The sequence below is a fragment of the Gambusia affinis genome, linkage group LG09, assembly GCF_019740435.1.
Source record: "Gambusia affinis linkage group LG09, SWU_Gaff_1.0, whole genome shotgun sequence".
In the NCBI taxonomy this organism is placed as follows: Eukaryota; Metazoa; Chordata; class Actinopteri; order Cyprinodontiformes; family Poeciliidae; genus Gambusia; species Gambusia affinis.
This window is the reverse complement of record NC_057876.1, coordinates 5,478,258-5,490,474: the sequence shown is the minus strand read 5'-3', so window position 1 is coordinate 5,490,474 and position 12,217 is coordinate 5,478,258. Positions and strand designations below refer to the sequence as shown.

General features: G+C 39.5%; 1 protein-coding gene across 2 annotated transcripts in view; it reads right to left on the bottom strand.

Annotated features, from left to right (window-relative positions):
* pigg (phosphatidylinositol glycan anchor biosynthesis class G) overlaps positions 1-12,217 on the bottom strand; it is an 88,407-nt gene that overhangs the window by 19,545 nt on the left and 56,645 nt on the right. For both annotated transcript variants that reach the window (XM_044127417.1, XM_044127416.1), the window contains exon 11: positions 1,442-1,751. In XM_044127417.1, the coding sequence (XP_043983352.1) occupies positions 1,442-1,751 (310 nt within the window). The remainder of the gene's footprint in view (positions 1-1,441; positions 1,752-12,217) is intronic.

The following is a 12,217-nucleotide window of genomic DNA, read 5'->3' as shown; positions in this document are numbered from 1 at the left end:
GAAAAAGAGACGTGCTGACCATCAGAAGAAGTGAGTTGGCTAGAAGTGGAGGACAAATTACAATGTCTTATCTGCTAGCTGCTAGCATTTTACTTCATCTGAACTGATGAATGAACTGTAGAGTGAAAGTCTGTAAGTCTCCCAGCCACTGAACGCAGCTGTTCCGACTTCCTCATCCTCACCGGGCGAATCTGAACACATCACCATTTCTCAGATTAAACATATTTCTAAAGATGTTAATGATATGAAGTGTTCACCAACCCAAAAAATACACACAGGAAGAAAAAAATAACAAATAAGCTCAGAAATGAAGTTATGTGTAATAATGTTAAATGAAACATGCAGAAAATGATGTGAGAGAAGGGATGGAAAGCCAAGACATCAGCTGAAATCTCTCGGTGATTTCAGCTGATATCGCTGAGTTTGACGCTTGTTGGTGCAAATGAATGTCAGCTGGTTGCCGCTGCAGAAACACTAAATATAACCGAATGGTTTTGTCTAATTTCTAGTACAAGTATGCTAGTGCACTTGAAATAAGACAAAACTAACTTACAAGGAAATTTTCATCAAGAAACATGAGCTTGTTTTTAATTTTAAAAAGTATTGGTTCTACGGGCCGATTATTTAACTTACAACAAGGCAATTTTCGTGTTTTTTAGTGAAATCTGCCAGAGGAACTGGTACTTTTTTTTAATCAATATTTTAAGTTATTGACTGAAAATAAGCTCTACATACTTGCTAAAAAGTGACTAATAAATTCATTTTCTCTTATTTCATGTGCATTAAATTACTTGCACAAGAAACCAGAGTAATAATACTTTGTAAAATGTGTGTCTGTGCAGTTCATGAAAAGATGCCATTACCCAGGTGTCACACAAGGAACGTTGCATGATGAGTAATCGTAAAGAACTTTCTCAAGACCTTCACACCATTATTGTTCAAAACAGTCTGATGGTGATGGTCACGGAAGGATTTCTAAACTTCTCAACATGTTGAGGGGAGTAATCTGGAAGTGTACAGAACATCATCAGATCGTAGAACGGCCAGACGCTCCTCGCAAGATTTCTGACAGAAGAGTGAAAAAAGTTATCAGAAGAGTTGACCAACAGCCCAGGGCCACATGTGGAGACGTTCAGAAAGACCTGAATGAACAGGTACGACTATTTCAAAGAAAACAATAAGCAGTGAACCGAACTGTATGGACACCCGAAACAAAACACTCCACTTCTGAAGCAAAGGCAAGTTGAAACCTGTTTAAAGTTTGCTGGACAACATTTGGACGAGCCTGTAGACTACTGGTCATACAAGAGCAACATTTAACTATTTGGATGCCATAACACATCGAGTTCGGAGGATGAAATGCCAAAACCAGCACAGAGACAGTGAAGTTTGGAGGTGGGAACAAACACAGTTGTAACAATTACAAAGGTTTGTAGCTTACCTGAAAGTAAAAGAAGGCTTGGCCAAACCAGTAGTGCATGATGGTGGTCTGGGCCGCGTCATAGTGGAGCTTCTTCCAGATGAACTGAGCCATGAGTGTCTGGATGAGGAGTCCGCAGCACAGCACCGGCAGGTTGTGGGCCCGGAACAGGAGCGAAACCAGCAGCACCAGGCCACTGTAAATCTCCCACAATCCCCTGCTCTTCAGCTTTGCGTCTGCCGTGACAATCTGGGATCTCAGCAGGTCCTTGGTGCCCGAGAAGAGGATGCCCAGGACGAAGACGTAGACAAAGCGAGCCTCCACCGTTCCCCTGGAAAGACGAGCAGACAGAGCTCATCACTTCTGTTCCAGCAGCAACAGGACAGCCACATCGATGAGAACCGACAAAACGTCTCGCTCAATGTGAGGGTGACCGGGTTAAGAGACTCGGCGACATGAACCCTGACTCTGCTTTGGTATTTTTAAAGCTTTTAAAGATTTTATAGCTTGTGAGCATCTCAGTAAAAAAGATGACATATCTAAGATGGCACGGAAAACCCACAGTACAAAATTTTTTAAAGATTTTTTTTTCTTCCAAAAGTGGCAGATTAAATAAACTTTAATATCAGACAAAGGTAATCCAAGTACAAAATGTTTTTGTCTTTTTTAAATGACTACATTTATTAAAGGAAAAGTTATCTGAACTAACATGTTGCAAAAGCTAAATCATCTTTAATCATCATATTTTTAGTCTAGACACTTTAGAAAAGGGGTTTTAGTTCCCTTCCTGGTACCAACAACCTTTTCAGCATGTCAATGTTCTTCTTAGGCCTTCTAGCGAGGCATCATTGGATCCAGGTGCGTTAAACCAGGGAGAGAACTAAAACATGCAGGATGCCGGACCTCCAGGATGGACTTTGGACACCCCTGATGTAGGAGGTTCATAGTATAAAGATAAATATCCGCTTCTTCTGTTGAATCATAAATTAACGATGATTGATCACATGTTTTTTGCGACCCTGATTTTCAGGGTGCATTCACACCAGCCCTGTACAGTCCACTTTGATCAAACTCTGGTTTGTATGTTAAGAAGGTCCAGATTGTTTGAGAAGGGGAGACTGGGGAATTAAATTCTGATGTGGTCCACAAAATAAAACCTAGACCTTGGTTCGGTTCAAGTGAACTCTGGTGCCGATTGAATGCAGTGTGGACCAGAAACCGCTCCAGAAGTTGGAAGTGGACTATAGCGCCTGGCATTCTGGGTAATTACATCACAATCAAACATGTCTAGTGCTGGCTAGACACAAAGGTTCATTGTTTTGTTCCTACTACCGCTAAAATCTGGCATTACTCCATTTTTGCTTACATTTCGTTGCGCTCGTGTCTTCTTCTGTTATTTTTGTGTTGTCTCTTTCAGTGGTTGTTCTTTTCAGCGCCCCCACAGGCGAGGAGAGGAACAGAGTTTTAAATTAGTTCGGTTTGGTTGACACAACTCTGTGTGAAAGCGAGCCGCACTGGCTGAAAATGCAACAAATCTCATCATTTTGCTTCCCACCAGACTATCAGATGTGAAACCAAATTAGTTTCATTTTCCGCATCCACACCCGATTACTGTCAGAATCAAGAAATCACGTCAATGTAACCTGTCTGACATCATAAAGTAGGCCAATATCTAAAAAAAAAAAAAAAAAAAAGTAAGAACACATTATCACTCTATCCAAACTCAACTATTAAACAAATGGAGGAAAACAAAACTCCATCTTTGCCCCGGTGTGGACTGCAGCTCGTTGCATCAATGACGTGCTTCGTGCAGAATCCTCTGCAATATCTGCTCTCCAAAGATCACAGCTTTAATTAAATTCATCTTCCTCCCTCTTGTTTAACAGGACTGCTCATATTTCTGTGACTCATAACCTTTGCTTCATTCGGTATGCGGTGTGTCAATGTAACATTAATAATTAAAGCCAGGAGACTGGAAGACGGAGAGAACCGCCGCAGGAAACAGGCTGTCTCCCACCCATCACACTGTCAGTTTCTCAATACGTTTTGAGGAACAGGGCATTAAGACGCTCTGAGTGCATTTTGAGGTAAGGTGACATTTCATCAACTGTATTTATTTATTTATTTTTATTTGAACGTTGTACCACGAGCTGACAAGACGCACGCGTAGCGGTGTGTTGAATTAATATTTGCTTTGAGATGGGGTAGATTTTTTAGGTTTCGCTGAGGTTTGGCGACGGGGAAACGTCGGAACTTGTCAGAGTAAGAATTGGGGAAGTGGAAGCTCGGCATATCAAAGATGGCTTGTTTTTGTTTTGTTTGTCGGCGTGTTCAACCAGCTGCATCCAAAACATCAGGATTTTTAACATTCCTCCCCATTAGCTCCTGTGACTTCCCCTCCTCCTCCACATCTTTCTCTCTTCACTCAGGCGCCTCTGAGCCAGATCAATCTTACACCCTGGGACTTCTCTTTATCCCAGGCCTGGCTATCTGTTCTTTATTTCAGAGGTTGTACTTCTGCACCTCTCTCTGCTTCAGGGCATTACCCCCCCCCCTCCGCTCTCGTCTCCCTCCACCGTTTGAATTTCACTGTCTTTGCCTCCTTTTCTGGTGTGTGTGTTTCCTCCTCTGAACGTTTTTATACAATAAAAACGATAAATTCCGTTCAAGCAAACATATTCTCATCGAGACAAAATCCAAAAATATTAACAACGTTTGACGTAAATGGAAAAAGCTCACAGGTGAAGTGAATAACTCTCATTTTCTTTTTAGCTCACAGTTCACGAGTGGAAGCATAAAACTCAGGAAGGCATAAGGATTTAAGCGAGTTCGACTCGGGATAAACCATTATGGGTTGACAACTGGGTCAGAACATCTCCAAACTGAAACCGTTTCTGGTCTGAAATGGTCAGAATATATCGGGTCAGACTTTTTTAAAACAAGCTAGTGGAGCCCAAATTGCTGAGGAAGTCCATGCTGATTCTGAGAGAAGAGGACAATGTGACAATCTTTTTTTTTTAGTGAAGAGTAATTAAAAAAAAAACGCACATGATTCCTCACTGTGTCTGGTGTTCGCTCTCCAAAAAAGTACCAATGTTTGATGCAATTGGTGCGAGCCCAGTAAACTCTAAACCTAGCTTAATCCGTCTGTCCTGTCACTGTGTATCAAAAAATGTAAAATGTAAAATAAACAAACGACGTTCAGCCTGGTGGAGAGGTAATTAAAGCCTTGGCAACCCGCCAGGCTTATGATACACTGGGGGAAACCCTGACATTAATATCTACTTTCTGCAGAAAACACAAACTTCGGACCAATCACACAGCTTGGTGAAACACTCTGACCCAGGTCTTGCTATTACTGCTTACTGTCCTCGTTATTATAAGTGATGACATCTTTATCTTGTTTTCAGAGCTGTAACTCTCAAACATCTCAAGGCATCAATATTCATACAGAAATTTCATACACAGACTTTTATTTTTAAATCCCACCAATGACTTCAAAGGTTTTGTTTTTCCACAAAAATCAATTTTTTAACCCAAAACTTAGATTTTTCTTCTTAAAATAAACAGCTGTTTAACTAATGAGTGAAGGAAAATTTACATAAACACGTAATAATCAACGGGCATGTATTGGAAAGGAATATTTGATCAGAATTTGTCATGTATTTAACCAATAAAGAAAGCAAGTTTGCTGACATTTAGGAGGTGTGATTACCAACTCTTCCTTCAAAAATCAAGGTTTCCATTACGCAGGTCCATCTTTATTTAAAATACAACTATATTTCAAACTATAATGCACTGAACAGAAAGAAAATGGTTACTAATATTTTTGGAAATGTTTGTGGCGACATCATCAAACAACACTAGATATTAAAGCACAACTGGTGGAACTAAGTGTCCTTATGTCCCTTCAATATTTAAAATGATTTAGTCAAAAATTAGATGACAATTTTTAAAAGAGGAAAAGTGAAGCCAGAGTTGATTTCAACTCCGATTCTGAGCGAGTCAAATGTCAATTGAACTTAATCCTTATTTGGTAAAATATTTGTGGGATTTGATCATAACTGTATGCTTTTTGTGTGTCTATTGTTTTGTAGGAGGATTTTAACCAGACTGCACATCGACTCGTGGGGACCCGTGTTACCATGGGAACCACAACAGAGGTCCCTGTAGGTGACTAAACCCCCACTGAGACAGAAAGACAAAGTGACTCGAGTAACTTTCTACACATTCAAGCTAAATGTAAACTGAGGCTTCCAGGAAATGAAGCAAGTTGAAAACACAATTTCAGAACCTGATAGCCTAATAAACGTGATAAATTGCTACGTGACGGATCGCAAAAGTATTATGCAATCTTCATTTTGTCACGTCACAATCAAGTACGCCATTTTATTTTTGTCAGGTATAGTGCAGGAATCGGACCAAACCGCAAAGAACGGGGAGTCTCCTAACAACAGTTTAATAGAAGACGATGAAGATCTTGAAGAAGAAATTCTGGTACCAAAACACAGCACCAGTGAAGAACAATGACATAAACCAAACCTAAAGTTTGGTTTAACCCTAACCCTTACCCTAACCCTGAAGCAAGTTGAAAACACAATTTCAGAACCTGATAGCCTAATAAACGTGATAAATTGCTACGTGACGGATCGCAAAAGTATTATGCAATCTTCATTTTGTCACGTCACAATCAAGTACGCCATTTTATTTTTGTCAGGTATAGTGCAGGAATCGGACCAAACCGCAAAGAACGGGGAGTCTCCTAACAACAGTTTAATAGAAGACGATGAAGATCTTGAAGAAGAAATTCTGGTACCAAAACACAGCACCAGTGAAGAACAATGAAATAAACCAAACCTAAAGACTCTAAGGAAGAAGTGGAGATGACATGGGACGAACTAATCAGAGGTAAGAGGGTGCAGCTGGGGAAGGAAGCAGGTAGAGGCGAATGATGGGAGAGCTTAACGGGTGGGGCGGAGATCGGAATAATATGGTAAACAAACAGGAAGGAGAAAGATAAAGGAAGGAAAGCTGAACAGTGAAACCGTTCTAATGAGGAATCCAAAACACAATGCGAATAACTCAGCTATTAAGATATTAGACAACAAAGAAATGATCCAAAAATGTAAAAGAAATAACTAAAACAAAGAGTCCCAACTCATATAGGTCATAATTCCAATTTAATTTGATCTAACAGGCACATAATAACCAGTCTAAATTAGGGTTGCCATATTCCTGGGAGGTGACCTTCTACACCAGTCACCTTCAATGTCCTTTTTGTCTGTTCTGCAGGTTTAGGTGTTCAGCCACCTAAGGGGCGAACGGATTGTAGTTTTCTTGTCAATCACCTATCTTTAAAATTACTGACCTGGTCATTCAGATTTTTTCCAATACCAATAATTTTGGCCAACACAGTCTTTAAATTTAGCAACAAAGTCTTTAAATGGGCAACAGTGGGGAGACAGTTGTCAACCGGGGACAGACAGATGAAAACCGGTGGTCTGTCAGTCAAACTTCTCTCACGGCAGAACTACAGAGGATAATGGCTGAGATTGGTGGACTTAAGGATCATCCAATCACTGATGTCCCAGAATTAAGAAAATTAGGTTCAATTGCATGGTGCACTCCTACTTGTTAGGCCTGCAGTACGTTGTGTTGTTCTCCATGTACATTGTAGACACTACGGCGTCATTGTTGCTGCTGAAGAAAATCATCCACACACTGTGATGCTCCCAGCACCATGTCTAACCATTGGTTGGACTGGGTTTTAATAAGGGTCTCAAGGTAAAGGGGTTGGATATAAACGCAAGAGGTTGTAAAGTAACTAAATGTCGAAAAGGTATGAAAAGTTCTCAAGGTACCATATCTTGTTATTACAGCCAGTTTTCAGACATTTTTCAGAATTTTTACCCAACTTTGTTGCCTATTGTGCCCTACTTCCCTCTTTTCCTGATTTCAAATATGTGGACAGTACAGATGCAGTGAAAAAGAGCTAGGTTTGTCTGATCAACAAGTTTAAAGAACACATCTAAAGGTATACAACTTATGATTCAAGTTTGCACCGGCTGCTCTTTATCTAAACTGCTGACTCTACAGAAATCTTTCCCAACTATCAATTATTTATACAGAGAAAAAGCCTTAAATTGAAGCTTTAACGGACAAGTGCTTTCCATAATGAAGGCAATAACATTTAGTCTAATTTCTTCTGGGAGAAACTCTTATCCAGAGAGACTTGAATGAAAAAGTGTCAACCCAACCCCCCCCCCCCACCCCATGCACTCCTTACATGAAAACTGCTCTTTAATGAAGTCATACGAATATTTGCTCAAAGGATTGTGGGATGAGTACACTCGCTGTGACGGAACAACACAAGAAACAAAGGGCTGAAAGAAGAGTGACAAAGATAAATTGCTCCGTCCTGTTTCATTATAGATGAAGGGAAAAGTGGGAGTGTTAGGAGGTAATGAGGTTAAGAAAGCCACTGAATCTTTAAGCACTTACAGCCTGGAGGAAATCAGATCTAATTGTATTCTGAGAAAATAGGCGGAGACGCACTCAGCAATTAGGGGGAGAGTGCTTCACCTGTAAACCTTTTCCACAGCAGACATTGTGACGGCCGAACAACAACGCAGGTGGAACTAAAGACACTAATGGCTTTGGTTCGGTCTGGATTGAGAGTGTGGAGTTTCCTCAACTCCAGGGATGTTGTGTCTGGAAATACTTTCAGAGCGAAAGCACATCACACCAAGATAACCTGAGCAAATATGATGAGTAAAAAAAGTCGTTCTCTTCTAAACTTAATAACTGGCTGTGACGCCGTTGGCTACGACGACTACCATCAACTGTTCATTATAACAGACAGTAGATCCGTTTCCATAGAATTGCGCAAATTGGAATTAAGAAAATGAATTCGCTTCACAAAAACACGGCCGGGAATCGAACCCAGGACCTTCTTGCTGCAAGGCAACAGCTCTACCAACTGCGCCACTGTGCAGCCCTCGTCTACAAACATAGCTGCCTAAATTTATTAAGTCAAACAGCAAGCATGTCTCAACACACATTAACATACGTGTGGAATACGTGAATTTGCAAACATGCGGGGGGCCCGTTGTATGTGCCAGGTGAAACTAAACGTACATCTTCCAAAAAGTTCCGCTTTTGTATCTGTAGCACACAAAATATCTCCGTGCAAGACCTGGTGACCATTAAGGTGTTTTTTTGGGAAATCATCGTCCTTTATGTACTTTTTGGTCAGCAGCAGTTTGGCCTCAGACTTTCTCACGCCAGTTTGACCCAGTTCATTTTCTTATCAATGAGTCATGAGACATCGTTTGAGAACTTCAAATGAATTTGCTCAACCTATCTTTGTCTCACATTAAAATTTCCATGATGAACAAAAACACTTAAAAACGGCAAACGAGTAAAGAAATGTGCAGCGGGGGGGCAAACACTTTCCTACACAGCACTGCAGCACCATTTTCAGAGACAACAGCTCCAATGCTGTTGTCTCTGAAAATGCTCTCAATGTCTGCTCTGGAGCTATTTAGACACTTAGAAAATGATCGACTCACACAGAGGGACTTTAAAAAAAAAATTTTTATAAATCGAGCTTGGGGCAAAAAACGCGGTAAAAAGAGGATTTCTACTGCAGTTGTCAAAACTCATGAAGGTACCACAGGGTAAAAGCTGACCCTGAAGGAACTGAGCAAGTATTAGACATATATTATTAATCAGTGTCTTATGCAAACCTGTACCTAGTGAGGAAGGAAGCAGAGTAATATGCTCCATCCTATGCACTGTTCTTTATTCAAAACTCCTCACACAATATTGCACCGATTACATTCATTATTATTTTATGCAAAGGAAAAAACGCGGTCCAGGCCCTGTGATGGATTGTACGGTGATGGATGTGCGCCGGTGCCATTTGTATGATAACTAGCGTGAAGAGAGAAAATCACATACCAATTTATCTGACCTACAGCACTTGTCTCTGATTACAAGCTGTCATTATTGGCGCCATCATACCATCTACATATAAAAACTGACGTGGACACGATGTGACATTTGCATACAAGAAATTCGTGCCATTCTGGAACCGGCATGTTGATGAAGAACATCAATGTAAATTAGCCCAAAGCGATACACATGTTCCCCAACACTTGGGGATTGCCAAACTCTGAAAGCTGAAAGGCATCTTGATTGGGCTTGGCATTTTCCAAGCTAAACGTACAAGCTGTCGTCCTTCTCAAAGCAATTAAAGCTAATTGCTGTTTACACAATTTCTCAAACTACAGGCCCTTAAAAAAATGACAGCGAAAGTTTTCTTTCAGCTGGATCCCCCCGTCATGTGTTGGTTCATTTGAGGTGAAATAGGACGAGTTTTCTTTTCTAAAGAAAGCAGGATGTATAATTTAGTGTAGGGCTGTAAGGATTCATTGACTGACTTAAATAATGAGTTGTTATTGTTATGGGTTGATTTTCTGAGCTACAGAAAAGCAATACACTAATATGAAAATTTGGGCCCAATACTGATATCTGATATTAATACGGCAGTATTAAAAACATTTTTATTATATCAATTTTTTTTCATTCATTTATTGATGAATCGTTGGAATAATTGATGGATTACTACATTAATGAAATAGTTGTTTACAACAGCCCTAATTTGGTGTGTGAAGAAGAGCAAAGGAAAACACAAAGCAACAGAAAACTGTGGCGTCCAGGCGGCATGGGAAGACGGTTGGGAGTTAAAAACGATACGACGCTGAAAAAAATAAAAATAAAATAAAAAGACTTGAGACAGTGGCAGAAGTTTCACTGTCCGGTCAATAGAAATGTGGTCCATCACATAAAATCCCAATAGAATACACAGAAGCTTCTGTTTGTTACATAAGGACCAAAAAAAAAAAAAAAAACCTGAAAAGGCTCGAGGGGAGTGAATATTTTTGCGCAGCACTGTCAGAAAGACAAATGTCTGACTTGTGCTTTGCTTCCAATGTGTGCATTTTCAGAGTCCAGATACCGCAATGAACAGGAAGTTGTTGCTCCACCCTCTTGGCAGAGATTTCTTTCTTTTGCTATTTTCAGAACAACAAAAAGGTATGTATAAGGTACTTGGTATTCTGTCAGAGCACTGACAATAAGGAGGCTGATGATGTTTGGAAAGTTGTGTCCGGGTTCATCTTTCGAACCAAATAACAGTTAACAAAAAGATTTCATCAAGGGAACATTTTGTTACTTTGTTACTGCCGAACTCGAGTCCTTTGTAGGCACCGCCGCAATCAATTTCATCCAGCAAGATCGAGCATTAAACATTCATTAAAGCAGATAGAGTAATAACTGCTGCCTAGATGTATCATTAATCACTGGATCACACTTTATCTTGTTAGGGGACTCTGCATAGACAATGTCTCCAAAAACAGAATCATTTCCATCCCTTGGATATGGAGGAAAAAAAGAAACTTCACTTAAGATCAGAATTTCAAATCAGATTTAAGCTCCTCACTGTAGGAGATGCAGCCTTTCAGGGTGGGTTATTTATTCCAACGCTGGCAACAGTTTGGGCTTGATTTTCTGTTTTGGGCAGCGTTTTTCTGCTGGGTTGAAAGTGGGTGATGCCAAGCTGTAAACGTGTGAAATCACAGGAATCAGACGTGGTCATTGATGGATTTTTACAAAAAAAAACAAAAAAACAAACGTGTTTTTTGAGTGAACATTTTCTTTTTTAAGTATTGCTGATTAAATTTTAAAAATTATGTAGCTTCATGTTATTAAAGCTAAAGTTTAATCAGTAATACTTTTATTACAAATTTATGTCAGATCATGATTTCTTGTCATAAAGAGATTTTGAATAATGTCAACTTTGTATTAAAAGTGTCATGATTTACTGAATGACACTTTATGACAACAGTCATAAATATTCATGAAGACGTACTCATGTTTATTACAGGGTGTTATGTCATGTTTATGACGCCGTCATGACAGTCTTATTCACAACCCAGCAAATAAAAGTGTTACCAAAGAGCCAAGATTTTTAAATTACTTTTTTTGCATTTTTTAATAACCAATTGTAATAAATGTGACAGACAGAGTAATAGTGCTTTCAATTCTGCACTAAAGTAAAGGGCTGTTTTGTTTTTCTGTTTTTAGGTATTTGGATTTGAATCGTCTGGTTGAAAATAATTTAAAAAAAAGTTAAAGTTAGAGAGTTCAAAAAGAGGATTTCCAGGTTTATTAGGCAATAAAATCACAGTAGAAGTGGACAGATATAAACGTTTAAGCAATATGTCTGAACCAGGGCGTCAGCCTTTATTTCTCCCTAAAAGACCCACATAAGCAGCTGCCATTAATCTTGTGTTAAGGACTGAACCATAAGCAGAACACAAATTCCAACAAATATGTATTTACCAAAATTTTCTTTAGTTTTTACTTGCAACAGTACATACAACAGTGTCTCCTTAAATGAGCATTCTTATGCAAAGTCAAGCTGTTTTTCATGAAAATAGTCCTGACTGCATTTTCCTCCAGCTGAGCGCAGCAGTTCAGCTGGAAATAAATACCGAGCACCAAAACTCAACATTCTGGACCAATCGCTCCTCCTTTAGCCTCAGCTAAGGTTTATTTACGCAAGTTTCTGAAGTGCACAAATAGTCAAAATAAAGGCAGAATTATTCATAGTCAACACTTTTTGCAGTTTTTGGTTTCCAGTTTTCATGCACTTGTTGGTTTGTATTTACAGAAACCAACTTACTACTGATAAAGACAATTTCTTATGTCATTCTTCTTAGGTAACTGTAC